This window comes from Heloderma suspectum, chromosome 1, assembly GCF_057233095.1.
Source record: "Heloderma suspectum isolate Gila_16-S chromosome 1, 16-S_ref, whole genome shotgun sequence".
In the NCBI taxonomy this organism is placed as follows: domain Eukaryota; kingdom Metazoa; phylum Chordata; class Lepidosauria; order Squamata; family Helodermatidae; genus Heloderma; species Heloderma suspectum.
This window is the reverse complement of record NC_139458.1, coordinates 441,004,916-441,029,737: the sequence shown is the minus strand read 5'-3', so window position 1 is coordinate 441,029,737 and position 24,822 is coordinate 441,004,916. Positions and strand designations below refer to the sequence as shown.

Genomic DNA, 24,822 nt, shown 5'->3' with positions numbered 1-24,822 from the left:
CTTGGGGGCGCCCCGCGCGCAGCCTCGCCGAGCTCCTCCGCGGGGGGCGCGCGCGACGCTGGCGGCGCCCCGCGCGAGGCCGACGCCCGGGCCCGCCCGGGGAGACTTCGGCGGGCTCCTCCAGGGAGAGCCGGGTCCCCGGCCGGGCGCGGGGGCCGCCCGCCGCCTCTCCGGCCCGCCGCGGCTCTGCGGGCGGCGCTCCCGCCCCGCGGCCCGACGGGACTTGTAGTCGCGACAGGGCGGCGGCGGCGGCGTCTCGCGGCGCCGTGCGCCCAGGCCCGCCCTTCGCCGCTCCCGGCAGGCGGCGCGGGCGCGGGCGCGGGCGCGGCGGGCGCGCGCGCGGCCAAGATGGCGGCTCCGGGCGGCGCTGCCGAGGGCGGGGCGGCGCGGCGCGGCAGGTGAGGGCCCCGGCCGGCGGGGGGGCGCGACGCCGGGCTCGAGCCCGCTTGCGGCGAGGGGGCAGGGCGCGGCCTGTGCGCGGAGGAACGCCGGGAGGGGGCGAGCGGCGGGCGCGGCGAGGGGTGCCGGGGCGGCGGGCCGCGAAGCGCGTGGGGGCGAGACGCTGCCTGCCCTCCCGGGCTCCCCTCATTCGCTTTCCCCGCGGCAAAGGACCACCAGCCAGTCCCGGACGGAGCCTCCGCTGCTCAGGACCAGCAAGCGCACCATCTACACGGCCGGGCGGCCGCCCTGGTACAACGAGACGGGCACCCCCTTCAAGGAGGCCTTCGTCATCGGTGAGGGAAGGGGCGGGGGGCTGCTCTGCCCTCCTCCTCCTCCATTGGGAGGGCGGGCCTCTCCCCAAACCGACCTGTGGGCCCGCTGAGGCTCAGGCGCTGCCAGCTGGCCCAGCTGCCCCCTGCATCTGCCCCCCCTCCGGACCCTCGCCCAGACCCCATTTCCCACCCTTGATGCCCGCCCCCACCGCCGCATGAGGGCGCCATGCTGCGCTGTGGGGGCAGCACCTTGGGCTAGTGCCTGCTGAGTGGGCTGCGGCCACGTCTGCCGCTCTCTGCAGTGCAGGGCGGGCAGGCGCTGGCCGCTGTCCTGGCCGTGAGATGAGGGGGGAGACCAGGGCCTCCTGGGCGGCAGGGGCAGAGTGACTGGCGACTGCAGCCCCATTAACATTCCTTTCATACTTCTGCCTGTGGGGCATGAGGCTCTGGGTTGAATCTCCAGCCCCTTCTGCTCGCTCTTGCTCCTTTGGTCACCAGCTTGTGTCATTTTCAGGCTGCCTGTGCAAAACTGCCCTACTTGCCTCAGGCGGACGGGGCTCTTCTGCCACAAGAGTGGTCACACAGCCTGTCCGGGCTCCTTCCCACCAGGAGCCACCAATACTCTAATCCTGTCAGCTTGACCCCTCCAGATTCCCCCCTTCCCTTTGCTTGAAGGGTTAGAGATCCCGACAGATAAGCGGCACTGCAGTGCTTCCTCTCTCCCAGGCTTGGGTGGCGGAAGTGCATCGGGCAAGACCACAGTGGCCAACAAGATCATCGAAGCCCTGGACGTGCCTTGGGTGGTGTTGCTCTCCATGGACAGCTTCTACAAGGTGGGCAGGCTTGCTACACCCTGGCCTGACTCCCTCGGGCTCGGCCATCCTCTCAAGGGCCTGGGTGGAAAGAGGAGGTGCTGAGCCTGGAAGAGCCCCTCTGCCTGTCTAATCTCCTCTCCCTCCCACCGTGCCCCCGGTGCTCTCCCAGGTGCTGAGCAAGGAGCAGCAGCATCAGGCTGCCTGTAACGAGTACAACTTTGACCACCCCGATGCCTTTGATTTTGATCTGCTGATCAGTGTCCTTCGGAAGCTCAAAGAGGGCAAGAGCGTTAAAGTTCCTGTTTATGACTTTGCCACACACAGTCGGCGGAAGGAGTGGGTACGTTGGGGCTGGGGTGGGAAGAGGGAGATGCACCGCCTCTTCCTGCTCGCCATGTCATTCTTTGAAAGCCAGAGGAGTGGGCTCTCCAGGAGGCTGTGTGGCCTTCCAAGACATGTCACAGTTGGGCCTACTGCTCTGCGCCTGGGGGGAATTGCACAGAGCCCAAGCGCTGGATGGGGGCCTCCTGCAAGGCAGGAGAGTTGGGTCATCGCCCGCAAATGGCCGTCTGGCTCTGCGTCTCCCTAGTTTAAGTATCAGTTGCACAGTTTGTACGGAAAGTAACTTTGGGGTTTGCGGTCATGGAGGAGTTTCTTTAGGGCTATTTTAACCCATAAAACAAACAATGAGAAAGCTGCAGTGTTCCCCAAATACTACCCATCTGTGCAGCTGTCTTGGCGTAGTGTTTGTACTTTAACCTGTCCCAACTGTGTTTCTGGGCTGTGTCTTCCTTGAGTCTTCAGTCGGTGAAAGAAGCGGTGAAATGTGTGAATCAAAAAGAAGTCATCACTACTTGCCATGCTTGCCCCCTGATACAAAATGCTTGTCTGCATCTCCAGAAACCTTGTCGTGCTCCTGGAGCCTGCTTAGGTTGAGGTCTGGCCTTGGCCTGGGGAGGGGAGGGCGCTGGTGGCCGGGACAGTGGCCACCCTGAAGGGCTCCCTCGCTCTCTCCCTTTGCCCAGTGCCTGCTGCGAAGGGTGCCTTGGAGGCCCTTGACTGACTATAATGATGTATGTCCTGCCTCTAAAGACACATAGAATCATAGAATAGTAGGGTTGGAAGGGGCCTACAAGGCCATCGAGTCCAACCCCCTGCTCGATGCAGGAATACATGTCCATCCAAGGCAGCCTGACACATAAAATCAAAGTACTGTAATAAAGTCACAACAACACAACAGCGAATCATAACCCATCACATCCTCCCACAGGCAATTGGGGTCAGTTGGCCCTAGGATGGGGGGAACAGTCTGGCTGTGGGGGAAGAAAGGGAGGGCTCTCTCTGTGGGGCATTCACTGCCTTCCCGGGTGGGGGGTGAGAGAGAATGGTGTGGATGGGATGGGGGGGCGGTGTCCAGGCAAGCATGCCAGGGGCCATGTAGCAGCTGTGGGGGCAACCCCCCATGTGCTTGCCTAGTGCCATTGTGTTCCCCACCCTACTCTAGATAGAGGGAGCGGCCTGGTCTGGGGTCAGAGGCTGGCCTGTCTGTGACCAGCTAGGTAAAGACATTTCAAGCAGATCCCTTTCTGTTTTAAAACCATTAGCAGAGACTGTCCAGCGTTACCCAAATCCTCCCCAGCCCTGCAAGTATGACACAGTGGTTTTTTCTACAAAAGGGAAAGCTGAAGCTTTCAAGATGCTGCTGCTCTTGCCCCCAGCCACAAGTGCCTTGCAGGGTGTGTCTGTCAGGGTGAAGACATGTTGTGCTCTCCCGTGGGAGACCTCCACAGAGGCCCTAATATGTGAGGAGGGGCTTGGCTTAAGAGGCAGGGCAATGTGGCAGGGAACACCTGGAACGTGGGCCTGAGAGGTTGCCCTGCACAGCCAGGAAGAGGCCTTCTGGCGGAGTCTGACACCTTCTTTCTCTGCAGAAAACTGTTTATGGAGCCAATGTGATTGTGTTTGAAGGGATCCTGGCATTTGCCAACAAGGAGCTTCTAAAGGTACTGACCTGGCGGCCGTGGGACAGAAGGGGTGGCAGTTGGGTGGGGGCAGGGTGGTAATGGCCTCGGTTGGAGAGCAGCACTGGGCAGCAGGGGCTCCTGTCTGACCCGAGTTGCAGATGCAGCTTCTTTCTGGGAGCAGCTCATGGCTGGCCGTCTCCCTGGTGTCTGAGCTTGAATGGGGTCAGGGCGGAGATTGGGGCAGGGCTCCTGCCAGGGCCTGCACCAGGAGTCCTTCCCTTCCTTGTGACTCTCTAGCTGCTGGACATGAAGGTGTTTGTGGATACGGACTCGGACATCCGGCTGGTCCGGCGGCTGAAGCGGGACATCATGGAGCGTGGCCGGGACGTGGCCGGCGTCATCAAGCAGTACAGCAAATTTGTGAAGCCGGCCTTTGAGCAGTACATTGAGCCCACAGTGCAGGCTGCAGACATCGTGGTGCCTCGAGGTGAGGCAGGGAGCGGGCAGGAGGCCTGTGATGGCGGCAGCGACTTCATGTGCCTTTGCTCCCCGTGGGATGGGAGGGCATCGGGGAGGGGAACTAGGGGGCTCCTCTGATGCATGTGTGTGTCTTGTGGGTGGCGAAATGAGAGGCATGGCTCCCTCGGGACCCCCAAAGTGGCGGGCGTCAGCCCCGGGTCTTTGTTCAGGTTGGCTGTTGACTGCCCTGGTGCTTGGCTCCTCTCTCTCTCCTCTGGCTGCGAGTGCTTCTAGTCTGGATTACAGCAAGAGTGAGATTTCCAACTCCAGATGTGTCCACTGGCCAAACAGATTGGGGACCCTTGCAACCCCTTGCGGCCACCGAGCTGCTGCTTCGCGACACCTGCTGTGTATCTGAAGTGGTGCATGGACCCTTCTGCTGTTGGGCGGGCTTCTTTTGTTGTCCAGGGACCACTGGAGGGACTGGGCCTCCTGCCAACTACATCCAGGAGGGCGAGAAGACGCTGTGTTTCTCTGGATTAATCTGCTGTTAGACCTTCTCTCTTCCACCCCTCTCCCTTTAAGGAGTTCAGTGTTAAGCCTTGTGTCACTTGGCATTGTGCTGTAGGGCTTAACATCTTCACAAAATCTGTAACTGCTCTGCTACAGAGATGGCATTTGATTTCCTCCTGACTCTCAGCCCCACATGGCCCTTAAAGCTCATGGGACAATAAACACTCCACATCTAGTGACCCTCTGAATGTTGCAAATGCAGTGAAATGGGCATTAGGGAGGGATTCATTCATTCCAGAGGCGAGGAAGCTTTTTCCTGGCTCGGGCTGCATTGTTGTTGTTCAGTCGTGTCCGACTCTTCGTGACCCCATGGACCATAGCACGCCAGGCCTTCCTGTCCTGCGCTCTCTCCCGGAGCGTGCTCAAGTTCATATTCATTGCATCCGTGATGCTATCTAGCCATCTCATCCTCTGCCGTCCCCTTCTCCTTTTGCCTTCAGTCTTTCCCAGCATCAGGGTCTTTTCCAGGGAGTTTTCTCTTCGCATTAGGTGGCCAAAATATTGGAGCTTCAGCTTCAGTATCTGTCCTTCCAATGAGCAGTCAGGGTTGATTTCCTTTAGGATGGACTGATTTGACCTCCTTGCAGTCCAGGGGACTCGTAAGAGTCTTCTCCAGCACCACAGTTCGAAAGCATCAATTCTTCGGCGCTCAGCCTTCCTTATAGTCCAGCTCTCACAGCCATACATTACTACTGGGAAAACCATAGCTTTGATTAGACGGACCTTTGTCGGCAAGGTGATGTCTCTGCTTCTTACTATGCTGTCTAGGTTTGCCATAGCTTTCCTCCCAAGGAGCAAGCGTCTTTTAATTTCATGGCTACAGTCACCGTCTGCGGTGATCTTGGAGCCCAAGAAAGTAAAATCTGTCACTGCTTCCATTTCTTCCCCTTCTATATGCCAGGAAGTGATAGGGCCAGATGCCATGATCTTCGTTTTTTTAATGTTGAGTTTCAAACCAGCTTTTGCACTCTCCTCTTTCACCCTCAACAAGAGGCTCTTGAGATCCTCTTCGCTTTCTGCCATTAGGGTGGTATCGTCTGCATATCCGAGGTTGTTGATAATTCTCCCGGCAATCTTAATTCCGATCTCTGATTCATCCAACCCGGCATTTCTCATGATGTACTCTGCATATAAGTTAAATAAGCAGGGTGACAATATGCAGCCTTGTCATACTCCTTTCCCAATTTTGAACCAATCGGTTGTTCCATCTCTGGTTCTTACTGTTGCTTCTTGACCCTCGTACAGGTTTCTCAGGAGACAGGTAAGGTGGTCTGGTACTCCCATCACTTTAAGAATTTGCCACAGTTTGTTGTGATCCACACAATCCAAGGCTTTAGCGTAGTCAATGAAGCAGAAATAGACGTTTTTCTGGAATTCTCTTGCTTTCTCCATGATGCAGCGAATGTTGGCGATTTGATCTCTAGTTCCTCTACCTCTTCGAAACCCAGCTTGTACTTCCGGTAGTTCTCGGTTCGCATACTGCTGAAGCCTAGCTTGTAGGATTTTGAGCATCACCTTGCTGGCATGTGAAATGAGCGCAATTGTGCGGTAGTTTGAACACTCTTTGGCGTTGCCCTTCTTTGGAATTGGAATGTAAACTGACCTTTTCCAGTCTTGTGGCCACTGTTGAGTGTTCCAGATTTGTTGGCATATTGAATGCAGCACTTTAACAGCATCATCTTTTAGGATTTTAAATAGCTCGGCTGGAATACTGTCATCTCCGCTAGCTTTGTTGTTACTAATGCTTCCTAAGGCCCACTTGACTTCACTCTCGAGCATGTCCGGCTCAAGTTCAGTGACCACACTATCATGGCTATCAGGGACATTCAAATCTTTCCTGTATAGTTCTTCTGTGTATTCTTGCCACCTCTTCTTAATCTCATCTGCTTCTGTTAGGTCCCTGCCTTCTTTGTCCTTTATCATGCCCGTCTTTGCACAAAACGTTCCCTTGAGATCTCCAATTTTCTTGAAGAGATCTCTAGTCTTTCCCATTCTGTTGTTTTCCTCGATTTCCTTGCATTGTTCATTTAAGAAGGCCTTCTTGTCTCTCCTTGCTATTCTCTGGAACTCTGCATTCAGTTGGGTATATCTTCCCCTTTCTCCCTTGCTTTTCGCTTCCCTTCTTTCTTCAGCTACTTGTAAAGCCTCATCAGACAGCCACTTGGCTTTCTTGCATTTCTTTTTCTTTGGGATGGATTTCGTTGCTGCCTCCTGAACAATGTTACGGACCTCCGTCCATAGTTCCTCAGGCACTCTGTCTATCAGGTCTAATCCCTGAAATCTATTCCTCACCTCCACTGTATATTCATCAGGGATATGATTTAGGTCATACCTGAACGGTTTAGTGGTTTTCCCGACGTTCTTCAATTTAAGCTGAAATTTTGCAAGAAGCAGCTCATGATCTGAGCCACAGTCAGCTCCAGGTCTTGTTTTTACTGACTGTATGGAGCTTCTCCATCTTTGGCTGCAAAGGACATAATCAATTTGATTTCGATATTGACCATCTGGTGACGTCCATGTGTAGAGTCGCCTCTTGTGCTGTTGGAAAAGAGTGTTTGCTATGATCAGCATGTTCTCTTGGCAAAACTCTATTAGCTTTTGTCCTGCTTCATTTTGTACACCAAGGCCATGCCTGCCTGTTATCCCGGTGATTTCTTGACTTCCTACTTTAGCATTCCAATCCCCTATGATGAAGAGGACATCTTTTTTGGGTGTTAGTTCTAGAAGGTGTTGTAGGTCTTCATAGAACCGATCAACCTCAGCTTCTTCGGCCTCAGTGGTTGGGGCATAGACTTGAATTACTGTGATGTTGAATGGTTTGCCTTGGATTCGTACTGAGATCATTCTATCATTTTTAAGATTGTAGCCCAGTACTGCTTTTCCCACCCTTTTGTTGACTATGAGTGCTACTCCATTTCTTCTAAGGGATTCTTGCCCACAATAGTAGATATGATGGTCACCTGAATTAAATTCGCCCATGCCTGTCCATTTTAGTTCGCTGATTCCCAAGATGTCGATGTTCAATCTTGCCATCTCATGTTTGGCCACCTCCAGCTTACCTTGATTCATTGATCTGACATTCCAGGTTCCTAAACAATATTGTTCTTTACAGCATCGGATTTTCTTTTCACCACCAGACACATCCACAGCTGAGTGTCCTTTCGGGTTTGGCCCAGCCGCTTCACTCTTTCTGGCGCTACTTGGAAATACCCTCTGCTCTTCCCCAGTAGCATATTGGACACCTTCCGACCTGAGGGGCTCATCTTCCGGCGTCATCTCTTTTAGCCTTGTGATACGTTCCACGGGGTTTTCTTGGCAAGAATCCTGGAGTGGGTTGCCATTTCCTTCTCCAGTGGACCACATTTTGTCAGAACTCTCTGCCATGACCTGTCCGTCTTGGGTGGCCCTGCACGGCATAGCTTATGGCTTCACTGAGTTACGCAAGCCCCTTCGCCACAACAAGGCAGTGATCCATGAAGGGGTCGGGCTGCATTCCCTTGGGGCTAACCTGGATGCAGTGTGCCAGAAAGGGCTGCCCCCCCCCCGAATGGGCGAGGTCAGAGCTCAAGTGGGCAGCCTCACCATGCTCATCTCCGTGCACACGCAACGCTGGCAGAGCTTCCCAGCAGCAGCAGCACAAGCCCAGCCCTTTGCACGCAGCTGTTGGCTCAGCCCGTAACAAACGCACCCAGTTGCACCACAGTGTGCCGCACACGCATCCCCCCCCCGAACGTTGAGAGCCCCTCCCACTGGCCATGGTGGGAGGCTGGTTTGTGGGGAGGAGGGGAGGTCCTGGGCTGTTGGGGGGCCCGGCGGACCAGGGACTTCCTGCTGGGTTTGCCTCTGCCATAGAGACCAAGAATCAAGGACTGGATATGTGCGACTGCCGTAGGGACAGAGGCGCTTGTATGATGCGGGGGTTCCTCGTGCAGGTTGTCGGGATGGCTGAGAAGGGGGGAGCGCTTTGAGTTCTGGGGGGCTCTGTTGATGTTACTCTTGCTGCAACGATAAGTATTCTAAGCTATGCGAAGAGTCAGAGCTGGGGGGGGGCTGCCTGTGCGGCGCAGCCTGCCTCAAGGCCACCGGTGCTTCCACCTTTTGCTTTGTCTCGTTCAAGGCTCTCTGTTCCCTCAAGGTGGGTGCTGACACCCCATTCCATCCCCCACCCCCAGGGTGCCTGTGGTGTGTCGGAACGGGCGGGCGAGCAAGTGTGGGACTGATACGCCTCCTCTCTCCCTTGGCTTCTTTTCCAGGTGGGGAGAATTTTGTGGCTCTGGAATTGATTGTGCAGCACGTGCATAGCCAGCTAGAGAAGGTGAGGAGGGCAGAGGAGGGCAGAGGGGGGCTTTGGGGTGGGTATCTCCGCTGCTGCAGGATGGTCCACAGCCCTGCTCAGTTGCTCTTCCCCGATGCCCCACCTCTGCTGCTTGGTCCCCAGGCCTTTTCTGCCCCACCTGCCAATGCCCTGCGGCCCTCCGCCTCTCCCCAAGTCATGAGCAGGCATCCCTGGCCAAGGAGCCCTGTGGCCCCGGCCCCCCTGAAGGAGGCCCAGTCCCAAGCCGCCACTCCTCCTGCTGCTGCTGCCCCAATTTCTGGGTGGGCCAAGAGGGGAGCTGGGAGGGCCAGCTTGGGGGCCGGGCCGGGTTTGTGCAGTGACGGGCTGTTCTGTGTTTCTCTCCACCTGCCGCCGCCCCCTGCCTTGGGATGCCTTGGCTGCCTCCTGGCGTGGCTCCTCCCGCCACCGCTCGCTCAGCGGGAAATCACGGTCAGGTAGGACGGCCACCCTGACAGATCAGAGCTAGGTGACCCCCCCCCGCCTTCCTGACGCTTTCCTCTGCCACACAGCCAGCCAGCCAGTAGGAGAGCAGCTGGGTGGGGGCCTGCCGGCCAGCCAGCACTCAGTAGAGCAGCTGGGAGGCAGTCCGAGGAGGCGGTGCTGACGGCTGCTGGGGCCGAGCCGATGGTCGCATGCAGAGGGCTGGCTGCTCTGGCACCCCTCCTCGCTGGGGCAGGCTGCCTCTGCCGGTGCAGAGCTGTGCCAGCAAGAGGTGCACATCCCAGACCTTGAGGCATTGGCTGCCGGAGGAGCGGAGGCCTGGCTGCCTCCCCGGTGCTGCCCTCTCTGGGCTTGGAGCTGTCTGAGCTCCGGCCACATTGAGGCCTGTTGGCTCCCAGAAGGGCTTCTCCCCTGCCGTGGCTGAGCCGGCTGCCTGGTGGGGCCGGGGGGAGTGAGCTGCTCTGGGCCTCGCAGCTGCTCCCCCTGCTTTGGCACTGTGGGGCGATTCCCTCTTCTCCTTGGCAGGAAACTGCTGCCTTCCTGCCCTTCCTAATGCCCTTTGTCTGTCCGTCTGTCTCTCTGCTGGGCCTGCTGGGCACCTTCATCAGAGGAAGCTCCGCTGGCATACGTGAGGACGCTTGGTCTCCTTTGGCTGTTCCTGCTGGACCCCCCCCCCCCCGTGTGCTGCACTCAGCTTTGAGCAGGGGGCGGGGCAGGGGTCTCTTCCAGAGGGGCAACTTCTTAGGAGCTCTGTCTGGCTTGGAGGGGCAAAGCCGCAGGAGCCCTTGGCTGTGCAGCCCAAGCGCATCCGCCTCCCGTGCAACAGCGCAGTGAGCCAGAGTGCAACCCCCGCCCCGTCCTGCTGGTGCTGCAGTTTTCCCCGCCTCAGGCGGGCAGCAGTGGGAATAGCCAACAGCTCCTTTCGGGGCTGGTTAGGGAAGGGCCTTGGAGGCACATTTGCCCTGGGCCCACCTGGTCTCCTCGGAGGGCCGGGTGGGGCAGCGAGGGTGTCCCGCGTGCAGAGCTGCTGTTGCCCAGGTCAAGCAGGCCCTCTGCCTTTCCTCCTGACCCCTCCGTCCTCCTCCTCCTCCTGCACAGAGCAGCCTTGGCCTCGGCCCACCAGGGGCAGCCGCTGCCCGAGAGCCTGAGTGTCCTGGAGAGCACGCCGCAAGTTCGGGGGATGCACACCATCATCAGGTGGGGCCCAGGGGAGCCCATGGGGCTGCCCTCCCTGTGTCCATGGCAGGGGCTGCAAGCCCGGCTTGGGCGTGTGCTGCATCAGCCACAAGGTTCACCGTGGCCTCGCCTGCCCCCAGTGAGGGCAGCTGCTGGGAACGGGCTGTGGTCCCTGAGGAATGGGCCCCCACCCCTGCCTCTGCTTGCTCCCCAGGGACAAGGACACCAGCAGGGACGAGTTCATTTTCTACTCCAAGCGCCTGATGCGCCTGCTGATTGAGCGTGCCCTTTCCTTCCTGCCTCTCAAGGTTTAAGCCCCACCCACTCCTGGTGGAGCCCCCACCCCTCCGGAGAGCTCCCCCATCCGGGACGCTGTGGGGCACTAACCCCTCTGGGGAGGGGGCCGGTGGCGGTTGCCGCCATGTGCCTCACTGGGTCAGCGCAAGGCCGGCCAAGGAACCTCGCGCAGGGGCAGCGGCTGCTGCTTCTGCATCCGCCGCTCTGTCCCTTCCCCAGCTTATTGCTGCCCTCCTTGGCTTTTGCAGCCGGTGACTGTGGAGACGCCGCAAGGGACGGTTTATGAGGGGAAGCGATTCCACAGGCAGCGGGTGAGCGCCTTCCTCCTCGAGGGTCTGTGGGCAGCACATAAGGGCCCCCGCAGGGGGTGGGGAGGAGCTGGGAGAGGGCCATCACGGGCAAGCGGTCTGCAGTGGGCCAGGGGCCCCTCCTGCCCGGCTGGGTCTCCTCCGATCGGCTGCTGCTGGGCTGGCGCCGGCAGCGAGGGTGTTCTGCGTGTGAACCGGCTGCTCTGCCACCAAGCTGTGGGTTCCCCCCATGAGGCTTGCAGCAGGGGTGTCGTCTGCTGTGCACCAGGGAGCTGAGCAGAGGGCACTGAGGAAAGTTGGGGCGGGTACCTGGAGGTGGGCCGGGCTCCTCAGCCATCCCTGAGCCGCCGCTGCTCTCTCCTCTTCCAGATCACCGGTGTCTCCATCCTGCGAGCGGGCGAGACGATGGAGCAGGCCCTCACGGCCGTCTGCAAAGACATCCGGCTGGGCAAGATCCTCATCCAGACCAATCATGACACGGGGGAACCAGAGGTGGGGTGGGGTGGGGTGGGGTGGGGTGGGGCATCCTTGAGACGGAGCTGCGTTAGCGGGAGGCGAGTGAGCATTGCATCACCCCTCCTCCCCCTCCCCCTCCCAGCTGCACTACCTCCGGCTGCCCAAGGAGATCGGCGAGGACTACGTCATCCTGATGGACAGCACCGTGTCGACGGGGGCGGCTGCCATGATGGCCGTCCGGGTGCTGCTGGTGCGTCAGAAGCCCACTCCACGGGCCAGAGGGGTGGCGGCGGGGCCCAGCAGAGTCTGCGTGGTCCTTGGAGATTGCTGGGCACGTGGCAGCCATGCGCCAGGCCTCTGAGCTCCCGTGGACGCTGCACGCAAAGCGAAGGGAGTGGTGATGTTGCCTCCGCCTGGACAGAGTTGCCGGCGTGGGCTGCTCACCACTGGTTGCTCCGCAGGATCATGACGTGCAGGAAGACAAGATCTTCCTGCTCTCGCTGCTGATGGCTGAGATGGGGGTCCACTCTGTGGCCTACGCCTTCCCCAATGTGCGGATCATCACCACGGCCGTGGACAAGAGAGTCAATGAGGAGTTCCACATCATCCCTGGCATTGGTGAGGAGGAGGAGCTGCCTGCTGCAGCCAGGCCTGGCTCAGCTGTGCAGGAAGCCACTAGCCAAGCCAGATGGGGGCAGAGCCCAGGCCCTTGCCTGGCGGAAGGGGCTCTCAGGGACGTGGCTGGTGCAGCAGCAGCTCCTCAGGCCAAGGTTGGGGGAGGGGGCTCTGGCCCACGTAGGATTGCTGCGCATCAACTCCTGCAGTGCTGGGCGGGCTTTCACGGGCCTTCTCGCACTTGGAGGTGTCTGTGACCAGCGTGACTCGTGTTTCACCAGGTAACTTTGGAGACAGATACTTCGGCACCGATGGCACCATGCTCCTCTGGTCTAGGAGTGACAGCATGGACTGCTGAGCTCGCCCCGCAGGGCAGGGCCTCATCTCGGGCGGGCGGGCGGAGGGGGCACCTCAACCACGAATCATGCCCTACTGCACTAGCCCCCGCTGCCTCAGCTGCTCGGGGCCGCTGCGATGCTCGGCAGAGGCCACAGTCAGGACTGCACCAGCTGCCACCCTACTCACGCCCCCCCCCCAATCAGGACTGCTGCCTTGCTGGCGTGCCGGGCTGCCAGCCTCCCTCGTGCCGACTGGCCTGGCGTGCTGTTTCAGGGACCCTGCTTGAGGAGAGCCTCTGTCCCCACGTCTGTCCTGATGTCATATTCCGCAAGTCCTGGCCAGCGCGCAAGGCTAGCAGGCCTCCGTGCTTTGGGCCAGGGCTTCCCCTTTAGTAGGTTCCCTGACTGCTGACTGTCCTGCAAGCGGTGTGCAAATTGCACCCACCTCTCCCTCATTTGTAACTGCACAGACCTCTGGGACCACAAGCCCAGCAGTCGGGCTTTACTCCTGAGGCAAAGCTCCAGGCCACGGCATCGCTACCGTACTGTGCCCAGAGCCGAGCCACGCCTGCCTCCCACAAACTGGCTGTTGGCCTAGCTCAACCTCCTGCACTCCCTTGCCCTGATCTGTTTCTCAGTACTGTGCTCCGCTTCCTTCCTTGCTTTTTGTACATGATAATAAAGATCCACAGCAGCCCCTGCTTGTTACTGTTTGGGGTGGGGGCTTCTCTGTCTTTCCCGACCCGTGGGGGGGGGGAATGCAGAGGAGTCACTGTTGACGCCCAGCTTCCTCGATCTGCCACTCAATTGAAAAAAAAGTTTAAAGAATTATATGCAGTGCCAGAATCAATGCAGCAGTAGCCCTTCCCGAGATTCTGGAAGAGCCCAGGACAAAGCTGGTGCGGCTGGAGAGGACAGCTGTGGAGGGGCTGGCAGGGGCGGCCTTCAGAATGGCTACTGCCACTTGGGCGCTCCCTGCCTAGACAGTAAGATAGGTCTCAATGACTGCTTGTTGTGATGGCCGTATAATATACGACCATTATTGTTATAAGTACATAAATTTCTAAGATCTTACTAGCTTAAGATTTTAAGAGGAGAGCTCTCCAAATACAAGTTTCTTACCCAGCTCTCAACAGGCAGGTACCGAGGTGTTAGTGAGCTTCAGGATGTGAAGATCATATTCTCAGAACACCAGTGGATATTTGTCCCTGGTTCCACCTTTGTGAGGTGCAATGAGGGACAGGTCGCACCTCACAAGGGCTGGGAAGAATGTGTTTGGCCACAGCATGAAGTACTTCATCAGGAGGGCTTTAAACTGAATCCTACGGGGAAGGGAGATGTAAAGTTGCGGGTAACAATGGACGAAGGCTCATGCACCACAACAGGGAGAACAGCTCTGATAGCGCCACCATGAAGGACATGGCCTTCAATGTCTATATACCAATGCCCAGAGTACGGGACACAGAACGAACTTGAAATCTTCATTTTGTTGGTCAGTCGTTCAGTCGTGTCTGACTCTTCATGACCCCATGGACCATAGCACGCCAGGCCTTCTTGTCCTCTGCTCTCCCCCGGAGTGTGCTCAAGTTCATATTCACTGCATCGGTGATGCTCTCTAGCCATTTCATACTCTGCCGTCCCCTTCTCCTTTTGCCTTCAATCTTTCCCAGCATCAGGGTCTTTTCCAGGGAGTTTTCTCTTCGCATTAGGTGGCCAAAATATTTGAGCTTCAGCATCTGTCCTTCCAATGAACACTCGGGGTTGATTTCCTTTAGGATGGACTGATTTGACCTCCTTGCAGTCCAGGGGACTCGTAAGACTCTTCTCCAGCACCACAGTTCGAAAGTAATTCTTCGGCGCTCAACCTTCCTTATAGTCCAGCTCTCACAGCCATACGTTACTACTGGGAAAACCATAGCTTTGATTAGACGGACCTTTGTCCGCAAGGTGATGTCTCTGCTTCTTACTATGCTGTCTAGGTTTGCCATAGCTTTCCTCCAAAGGAGCGTCTTTTAATTTCATGGCTACAGTCACCATCTGCGGTGATCTTGGAGCCCAAGAAAATAACATCTGTCACTGCTTCCATTTCTTCCCCTTCTATATGCCAGGAAGTGATGGGGCCAGATGCCATGATCTTAGTTTTTTTAATGTTGAGTGTCGGTGGAAACTGAGCCCAGAGAGCAGCAGAGCAGTTCAGATTCTGTGGAGGAACAGCTATCCGTGGGAGAGGGGCCAGCTCATCCCTCACAGGCTCAGCACCTGGCAGAGATTCCTCCTGCCAGCATTCCAGAGATGGGGAGCGACCTGGGTAGTGAGGGAATGTGGGAGGGGGGCTTCTTAGACGCTCGACGCAGAGAGCAACGAGTGATGGAGGGCGCGGAAAGGAGGTGTAGCGCTCATTTGGCGCGCAAGCAACGGCCGCCTCCCATGGACCCAAGGGAAAGAGGGAGGATCTCTCCCTAGCCCATAAGTTCTGCGTCTTCAAGTGACTCTCTTTCAAAAGGGGATCAACTGACTACTTGAAACTTAGGCTACCCTGCTCTTCCTTGCTTAGTTGCTGGTAATTAGCATCTGAAAGAGTAAGTTGTAAAACGATTAAAGCTTTGAAAAGAAAGCCTTTCGTCTGTGTCTTGAGTTGGCTATTGGAGTCTACTGAAAGAGGCTCCTGACAGCAAGTTTCAAACCAGCTTTTGCACTCTCCACTTTCACCCTCAACAAGAGGCTCTTCAGATCCTCTTCGCTTTCTGCCATTAGCGTGGTATCATTTGCGTATCTGAGGTTGTTGATAATTCTCCTGGCAATCTTAATTCCAACCTGTGATTCATCCAACCCGGCATTTCTCATGATGTACTCTGCATATAAATTAAATAAGCAGGGCGACAATATGCAGCCTTGTCATACTCCTTTCCCAATTTTGAACCAACCGGTTGTTCCATGTCCGATTCTTACTGTTGCTTCTTGACCCTCGTACAGGTTTCTCAGGAGACAGGTAAGGTGGCCTGGTACTCCCATCTCTTTCAGAATTTGCCACAGTTTGTTGTGATCCACACAATCAAAGGCTTTAGCGTAGTCAATGAAGCAGAAATAGACGTTTTTCTGGCATTCTCTTGCTTTCTCCATGATCCAGCGAATGTTGGCAATTTGATCTCTACTTCCTCTGCCTCTTCAGAACCCAGCTTGTACTTCCGGTAGTTCTCGGTTCACATACTGCTGAAGCCTAGCTTGTAGGATTTTGAGCATAACCTTGCTGGCATGTGAAATGAGCGCAATTGTACGGTAGTTTGAACACTCTTTGGCATTGCCCTTCTTTGGAATTGGAATGTAAACTGACCTTTTCCAGTCTTGTGGCCACTGATGAGTGTTCCAAATTTCATAGAATCATAGTAGGGTTGGAAGGGGCCTACAAGGCCATCGAGTTCAACCTCCTGCTCAATGCCGGAATCCAAGTCGGAGCATCCCTGACAGATGGCTGTCCAACCTTGTCTTGAAAATGCCAATTTGTTGGCATATTGAGTGCAGCACTTTAACAGCATCATCTTTTAGGATTTTAAATAGCTCAGCTGGAATACTGTCATCTCCGCTAGCTTTGCTGTTAGTGATGCTTCCTAAGGCCCACTTGACTTCACTCTCTAGGATGTCTAGGATGTTAGTTTTTGTGAACCGCCCAGAGAGCTTCGGCTATTGGGCGGTATAGAAATAAATAAATAAATAAATAAATAAATAAATAAAATGTCCAGCTCAAGTTCAGTGAACCCTTAATAGGACTTGATAGGTATAACTGAGACTTGGTGGGATGACTCTCATGACAGGAATACAGCAATTGAAGGATAGAATCATAGAATCATAGAATAGTAGGGTTGGAAGGGGCCTACAAGGCCATCGAGTCCAACCCCCTGCTCAATGCAGGAATCCAAGTCAGAGCATCCCTGACAAATGGCTGTCCAGCCTCGTCTTGAAGGCCTCCAGTGTGGGAGAGCCCACCACCTCCCCAGGTAATTGGTTCCATTGCCGTATTGCTCTGACACTCAGGAAGTTTTTCCTGATGTTCAGCCGGAATCTGGCTTCCTGTCACTTGAGCCCATTATTCCGTGTCCTGCACTCTGGGATGATCAAGAAGAGATCCTGGCCTTCTTCTCTGTGACAACCTTTCAAGTACTTGAAGAGTGCTATCATATCTCCCCTCAGTCTTCTCTTCTCAAGGCTAAACATGCCCAGTTCTTTCAGTCTCTCTTCATAGGGCTTTGTTTCCAGTCCCCTGATCATCTTTGTTGCCCTCCTTTGAACCCTCTCCAGCTTGTCTGCATCCTTCTTAAAGTGTGGTGCCCAGAACTGGACACAGTACTCCAGATGAGGCCTAACCAGTGCTGAGTAGAGAGGAACTAGTACTTCCCGGGATTTGGAAGCGATGCTTCTATGAATGCAGCCCAAAATAGCATTTGCCTTTTTTGCAGCCACATCACATTGTTGGCTCATATTCAGCTTGTGATCGACGACATTTCCAAGATCCTTCTCGCTCGTAGTGTGGTTGAGCCACGTATCCCCCATCTTGTAACTGTGCATTTGGTTTCTTTTTCCTAGGTGCAGAACTGGGCATTTGTCCCTATTAAATACCATTCTGTTGTTTTCTGCCCAGCACTCCAGTCTATCCAGATCACTTTGAATTTTGTTTCTGTCTTCCAAAGTATTAGCTATCCCGCCCAATTTTGTGTCATCTGCAAATTTGATCAGCATTCCCTGCACTTCCTCCTCCAAGTCATTAATAAAAATATTGAAGAGCACTGGGCCCAGGACTGAGCCTTGTGGTACCCCACTCGTTACCTCTCCCCAGCTTGAGAAGGTCCCATTGATAAGCACTCTTTGAGTCCGATTCTGTAGCCAACTGTGGATCCACATGATCGTTGTTTCATCTAGCCCACTTCGAGCTAGTTTGCTCATCAGGATGTCATGGGGCACTTTGTCGAAAGCTTTGCTGAAGTCGAGGTATATGATGTCTACAGCATTCCCACGGTCTACAAGGGAGGTGACTTGATCAAAAAATGAGATCAGATTTGTCTGGCAGGACTTGTTTTTGACAAATCCATGTTGGCTTCGAGTAATCACGGCATTGTTGTCAAGGTGCTTCCAGATGGATTGCTTTATGATCTGCTCCAGAATTTTCCCAGGGATTGATGTCAGACTGACTGGTCTGTAGTTCCCAGGTTCCTCCTTTTTACCCTTTTTGAAGATAGGGACAACGTTAGCCCTCCTCCAGTCATCTGGCACTTCCCCGGTCCTCCATGATTTCTCAAAGAGAATAGACAGCGGTTCTGAGAGCTTCTGCCAGTTCCTTTATTACTCTAGGATGCAGTTCATCTGGCCCTGGAGATTTGAACTCATTCAAAGTAATGAGGTGTTCCTTGACCATATGCCTGTCAATCTCAAGCTGCAATCCTGCCCCTTCAGCCTGTACTTCGCCTTTGCCAGGGGGGTCATAGACCCTCTTTTGGGAGAAGACTGAGCCAAAGTAGGAATTGAGCACCTCTGCCTTTTCTTTGTCCTCTGTTATCATTTTGCCATCCTTATTTAATAGCTGAACAACCACTTCTTTCCTCTGCCTTTTACTATGCACGTAGCTGAAGAAAGCCTTTTTGTTGTTTTTAGCATCCCTCGCTAACCTCACCTCGTTCTCCGCTTTAGCCTTCCTGACGCCATCCCTGCAATTCTGTGCTACCTGCCTGTACTCTTCCTTTGTTACTTGGCCTTCTTTCCACTTCCTATATGTGTCCTTTTTTGTTTTCAGGTCATCCCTAAGCTTTTTGTGAAGCCACATTGGCTTCTTCTGTTGTCTTCCACCTTTTCTTCTTGTTGGAATTGTTTGTGATTGTGCCTTGAGAATTTCCTTTTTAAAAGTTCCCACCCATCTTGGACTCCTTTTCTCGCTAGCATTGCTTGCCATGGGACCTTACTGATCATTGTTCTGAGTTTATTAAAATCAGCTTTCCTAAAATCCAGGGTACGCGTTTGAGTACACTCGGCTTTTGCTTCCCTTAGAACCAAGAACTCAAGTACAACATGGTCGCTTTCCCCCAGAGTTCCTGTAACTGCTACTTTATCCACTAAGTCATCTCTGTTGGTTAGGATCAAGTCAAGGATAGCCGATCCTCTAGTTCCTTCCTCTACTTTCTGTAGGAGGAAGTTATCCGCCACACAAGTCAGGAATTTCCTGGAGGGGCCATGTTTTGCAGAATTTGTCTCCCAACAAATATCGGGGAAATTGAAGTCCCCCATTACTACTACATCATGCTTCCTTAAAACATTGGCTATTTGCTTTTCAAAAGTTTCATCCTTGTCTTCTCCTTGATTGGGTGGCCGGTAGTAGACTCCGATCACCAGGTTCCTTTTATTCTTTGCTCCATTTATTTCAACCCAGATGCTCTCGATGGGGATATAACTTGTTCAAAAAGAACAGGAGGAACAGAAAGGGAGGTGGGGTTGCACTGTATGTGCAAAAGACGTATCTCTGCACAGAAATACAGGAGGATGAGCTTGGTGGCCCCATCGAGAGCATCTGGAGCAAAATAAATGGAGCAAAGTATAAAAGGAACCTGGTGGTCGGTGTCTACTACCGGCCACCCAATCAAGCAGAACACGGGGATGAAACTTTTGAAAAGCAAATAACCAGTGTTTTAAGGAAGCATGATGTAGTAATGGGGGACTTCAATTTCCCCGATATTTGTTGGGAGACAAATTCTGCAAAACATGGCCCCTCCAGGAAATTCCTGACTTGTGTGGTGGATAACTTCCTCCTACAGAAAGTAGAGGATGGAACTAGAGGATCGGCTATCCTTGACTTGATCCTAACCCACAGAGGTGACTTCATGGAGAACGTAGCAGTTACAGGAACTCTGGGGGAAAGCGCCCATGTTGTACTTGAGTTCTTGGTTCTAAGGGAAGCAAAAGCCGAGTGTAGTCAAACGTGTACCCTGGATTTTAGGAAAGCTGATTTTAATAAACTCAGAACAATGATCAGGAAGGTCCCATGGCAAGCAACACTAACGAGAAAAGGAGTCCAAGATGGGTGGGAGCTTTTAAAAACAGAAATTCTCCAGGCACAATTAAAAACAATTCCAACAAGAAGAAAAGGTGGAAGACAACAGAAGAAGTCAGTGTGGCTACACAAAAAGCTTAGAGATGACCTGAAAACAAAAAAAGACACATATAGGAAGTGGAAGGAAGGCCAAGTGACAAAGGAAGAGTACAGGCAGGTAGTACAAAATTGCAGGGATGGCATCAGGAAGGCTACAGCTGAGAACGAGCTGAGGTTAGCGAGGGATGCTAAAAACAACAAAAAGGCTTTCTTCAGCTACGTGCAGAGTAAAAGGCAGAGGAAAGAAATGGTGGTTCAGCTATTAAATCAGGATGGCAAAACGATAACAAATGACAAAGAAAAGGCAGAGGTGCTCAATTCCTACTTTGGCTCAGTCTTCTCCCAAAAGAGGGTCTATGAGCCCCCTGGCAAAGGCAAAGTACAGGTTGAAGGGGCAGGATTGCAGCTTGAGATCGATAGGCATATGGTCAAGGAATACCTAATTACTTTGAATGAGCTCAAATCTCCAGGACCAGATGAACTGCATCCTACAGTAATAAAGGAACTGGCAGAAGCTCTCAGAACCGCTGCCTATTCTCTTTGAGAAATCATGGAGGACCGGTGAAGTGCCAGATGACTGGAGGAGGGCTAATGTTGTCCCTATCTTCAAAAAGGGTAAAAAGGAGGAACCTGGGAACTACAGACCAGTCAGTCTGACAATCCCTGGGAAAATTCTGGAACAGATGATAAAGGAATCCATCTGTAAGCACCTTGACAATAATGCAGTGATTACTCGAAGCCAACATGGATTTGTTAGAGCAATACGACAATGGAACCAATTACCTAGGGAGATGGTGGGCTCTCCCATACTGGAGGCATTCAAGACAAGGCTGGACAGCCACCTGTCAGGGATGCTCTGAGTTAGATTCCTGCATTGAGCAGGGGGTTGGACTCGATAGCCATCTAGGCCCCTTCCAACCCTAATATTCTACGATTCTGTGATTCTAAGAACAAATCTTGCCAGAAGAATCTGATCTTTTTTTTGATCAAGTAACTTCCCTTGTGGACCGTGGGAATGCTGTAGACATCATATACCTCAACGTCAGCAAAGCTTTCGACGAAGTGCCCCATGATCTCCTGATGAGCAAACTTGCTCGAAGTGGGCTAGATGAAACAACGATCCGGTGGATCCACAGTTGGCTACAGAATCGGACTCCAAGAGTGCTTCTCAATGGGACCTTCTCCAACTGGGGAGAGGTAACGAGTGGGGTACCGCAGGGCTCAGTCCTGGGCCCAGTGCTCTTCCACATTTGTATTAATAACTTGGAGGAGGAGGTGCAGGGAATGCTGATCCAATTTGCAGATGACACCAAATTGGGCGGGATAGCTGCTACTTTGGAAGACAGAAACAAAATTCAAAGTGATCTGGATAGACGGAAGCAGAAAACAACAGAATGACATTGAATAGGGAGAAATGCCAAGTTTTGCACCTAGGGAAAAGAAACCAAATGCAAAGTTACAAGATGGGGGATATGTGGCTCAGCAGCACTAAAAGCGAGAAGGATCTTGGTATTGTTGTCGATCACAAGCTGAATATGAGCCAACAATGTGATGTGGCTGCAAAAAAGGCCAATGCTCTTTTGGTCTGCATTCATAGCAGCATAGCTTCCAAATCCCAGGAAGTACTAGTTCCCCTCTACTCAGCACTGGTGAGGACTCATCTGGAATACTGTGTCCAGTTCTGGGCACCACACTTTAAGAAGGATGCAGACAAAGTGGAGAGGGTTCAGAGGAGGGCAACAAAGATGATCAGGGGACTGGAAACAAAGCCCTATGAGGAGAGACTGAAAGAACTGGGCATGTTTAGCCTTGAGAAGACTGAGGGGAGATTACCCTAGGTAATTGGTACAGCCCCTTCATGGATCACTGCCTTGTTGTGGCAAAGGGGCTTGCGTAACTCAGTGAAGCCATAAGCTATGCCTTGCAGGGCCACCCAAGACAGACAGGTCATGGCAGAGAGTTCTGACAAAATGTGGTCCACTGGAGAAGGAAATGGCAACCCACTCCAGTATTCTTGCCAAGAAAACCCCATGGAACGTATCACAAGGCTAAAAGATATGATGCCGGAAGATGAGCCCCTCAGGTCAGAAGGTGTCCAGTATACTACTGGGAAAGAGCAGAGGGTATTTCCAAGTAGCACCAGAAAAAGTGAAGTGGCTGGGCCAAAGCCAAAAGGACACTCAGCTGTGGATGTGTCTGGTGGTGAAAAGAAAATCCGATGCTGTGGAGAACAATATTGTTTAGGTACCTGGAATGCATCACGAATGCAATGAATCTGAACTTGAGCACACTCCAGGAGAGACCGGAGGACAGGAAGGGCTGGCGTGCTATGGCCCATGGGGTCATGAAGAGTTGGACATTAACGTCTGAACAACAACAATGTATGGCTGTGAGAGCTGGACTATAAGGAAGGCTGAGCGCCGAAGAATTGATACTTTCAAACTGTGGTGCTGGAGAAGAGTCTTACGAGTCCCCTGGACTACAAGGAGGTCAAATCAGTCCATCCTAAAGGAAATCAACCCTGACTGCTCATTGGAAGGACCGATACTGAAGCTGAAGCTCAAATATTTTGGCCACCTAATGCGAAGAGAAAACTCCCTGCAAAAGACCCTGATGCTGGGAAAGATTGAAGGCAAAAGGAGAAGGGGACAGCAGAGGATGAGATGGCTAGATAGCATCACCGATACAACGAATCTGAACTTGAGCACACTCCGGGAGAGTGCGCAGGACAGGAAGGCCTGGCGTGCTATGGTCCATGGGGTCACGAAGAGTCAGACACGACTTAACGACAGAACCCCATCCTCCATGATTTCTCAGAGAATAGACAGCAGTTCTGAGAGTTCTTCTGCCAGTTCCATTATTACTCAATGGGGCTACCAAGATCCTCCTCCTGTATTTCTGTGCAGAGATATGTCTTTTTCACATACAGTGCAACCCCACCTCCCTTTCTGTTCCTCCTGTTCTTTTTGAACAAGTTATATCCCTCAACTGCTGTATTCCAGTAATCCCACCAAGTCTCAGTTATACCTATCAGGTCATAATTTCCCTCTTGTATTAAGAGTTCAAGTTCGTTCTGTTTGTTTCCCACACTCTGGGCATTAGTATATAGACATCGAAGACCATGTGCTTCATAGTCTGGCTTTCTTCCTACATGTGTCTGAAGACTATTATTGGGCGCTATCAGAGCTGTTCTCTCCGTTGCAGTGCATGCGCTTACGTCCATTGTTACCCCCACCTTACATCTCCCTTCCCCGTAGGATTCAGTTTAAAGCCCTCCTGATGAAGTTCTTCATGCTGTGGCTAAACATTCTTCCCAGCCTTTGTGAGGTGCAACCCGTCCCTTGCCAACAGCCCATCTTCCAGGAAGTATAGCCCGTGGTCCCAGAAGCCAAATCTCTCTCGTCGGCACCACCTTCATAGCCAGTCATTCACCCGGAGTATTTTTCGTTCCCTTTCTATCCCTCTTCTAACTACTGGAAGGATGGATGAGAAAACTATCTGGGCCCCAAAGTTCTGGAGTTTCCTTACCAGAGCTTCAAAGTCTGACGTGATTTCTTCGTAGCTCCGCTTGGCAGTATCATTTGTTCCCACATGGATGAGAAGAAAGGGATACCTGTCAGTGGGCTTCATGAGTGCAAGCAATCTTTAAATCACGTCTCTAATCCGTCCTCCCGGGAGACAGCATACCTGGTGAGTCCACGGGTCTTCGCGACATACTTGGGTCTCAATCCCACGCAGCAAGGAGTCTCCCACTACTACCACTCTTCTCTTCTTCTTCTTGTAGGCCTGGGTTTCATCGCCTCTGTTTGACTGACCTTCAGCCTCTTGCTCACTCTCATGAAGGTTCCCCTGTGATTCTTCCTCTGCAGGCTGTCCTCCAGTCTCATCCGCAAGTACCTGGAATCGGTTCCACAGCTCCCACTGGTGCAAAGTGGTGTCTAGTTCTTCTTCTAACCGTCACCCTTTTCCAAGGAGTATCCTCTGCTGCATTTTTCCTCACCTCAGCATTTCCCACTTCTGCTTCAGCTTGCTGTTGCTCTTCAAGCTTCTGGTCTTCCCTTTGCTGCTGTAGTTCCCCCATTCTGTCCAAGAACTCTTTGTGTTCTATTCCCCGGAGGGTCAACAGTCGCCGCTCCAGTCCGCTTTTTCTTCCAACAGCACCATCAACTTGCACTTGTTGCAGGTGTAGGCCATGTTGTTCTCAGGCAAGAAAACAAACATTGCACACACTTTGCTGGTCACCTCCACTGGAGAGTCTTGTCCTTCCATAGCCTCTTTTCCCTTTTTGTGTCTAGCTTTGTGATTGTTCTAGACTAGCCTGTGCCTGCTCCTCTACTCAGTAGAGGTTAAAAGTAGAGTCCCACTGGTGTCGAAGTGTGTGTTACAAGACAAATAAATGAAAAAAAAGTTAGTTAAAAAAGAAAAAAAAAAGTTAGGGGCCTCCCCCTTGACTTCCCCTGCCAAACTCCCTGGCCAACTCCTGTTTGCTCCCCCTGTCCGCTCACTCTGGTCTCTCACTCGCTCTCTGGGAGCTTGCTTGCTTCTGTAGTCTTGCTCTAACAGCAAGACTACAGAACGTCCACAGCATTCCCACATTCCACAATGGAGGTGACCTGATCAAAAAGTGAGATCAGATTCGTCTGGCCGGATTTTTTCTTGACAAATCCATGCTTGCTTCGAGTAATCACTGCATTATTGTCAAGTTGCTTTGCTTACAGAGGGATTGCTTTATGATCTGCTCCAGAATTTTCCCAGGCATTGATGTCAGACTGACTGGTCTGTAGTTCCCAGGTTCCTCTTTTTTGAAGACAGGGACATTAGCCCTCCTCCAGTCATCTGGCACTTCACTTGTCCTCCATGATCTCTCAAAGATAATAAACAGTGGGTCTGAGAGTTCTTCTGCCAGTTCCTTTATGACTGTAGGGTGCAGGTCATCTGGCCCTGGGGATTTGAAATCATTCATAGTAATTAGGTATTCCTTGACTTCCTGACTGTTAGAGCAATATGACAATGGAACCAATTACCTAGGGAGGTGGTGGGCTCTCCCACACCGGAAGCATTCAATGTGAGGCTGGACAGCCATCTATCAGGGATGCTCTGACTTGGACTCTTGCATTGAGCAGGGGGTTGGACTCGATGGTCTTGTAGTCCCCTTCCAACCCTATTCTATGATTCTATGACCATATGCCTGTCGATCTCAAGTTG

The 24,822-nt window shown here is 53.2% G+C and overlaps 1 protein-coding gene across 9 annotated transcripts; it reads left to right on the top strand.

Moving 5' to 3' along the window:
• Positions 1–320: 320 nt before the first annotated feature.
• LOC146360428 (uridine-cytidine kinase-like 1) lies at positions 321–24,007 on the top strand. 9 transcript variants are annotated; one of them, XR_014788257.1, is made up of 16 exons: positions 321–398; positions 610–734; positions 1,440–1,546; positions 1,698–1,868; positions 3,460–3,531; positions 3,790–3,979; positions 8,778–8,839; positions 9,278–9,294; positions 10,400–10,498; positions 10,692–10,785; positions 11,023–11,085; positions 11,452–11,574; positions 11,681–11,788; positions 12,000–12,156; positions 23,098–23,307; positions 23,402–24,007. XR_014788257.1 is itself a non-coding variant. In XM_084837760.1 (15 exons), the coding sequence occupies exons 1-15, from the start codon at positions 349–351 to the stop codon at positions 23,166–23,168; spliced, it is 1,560 nt and encodes a 519-aa protein (XP_084693886.1). In that variant the 5' UTR covers positions 321–348; the 3' UTR covers positions 23,169–24,001. The 9 variants fall into 9 exon arrangements, 8 of the variants coding, with proteins under 8 accessions (XP_084693886.1, XP_084693977.1, XP_084693797.1 ...); XM_084837760.1 differs by having other exon boundaries at positions 1,389–1,546; positions 23,098–24,001; XM_084837851.1 differs by lacking the exons at positions 23,098–23,307; positions 23,402–24,007 and adding an exon at positions 12,435–15,097.
• The last annotated feature ends 815 nt before the right edge of the window (positions 24,008–24,822 follow it).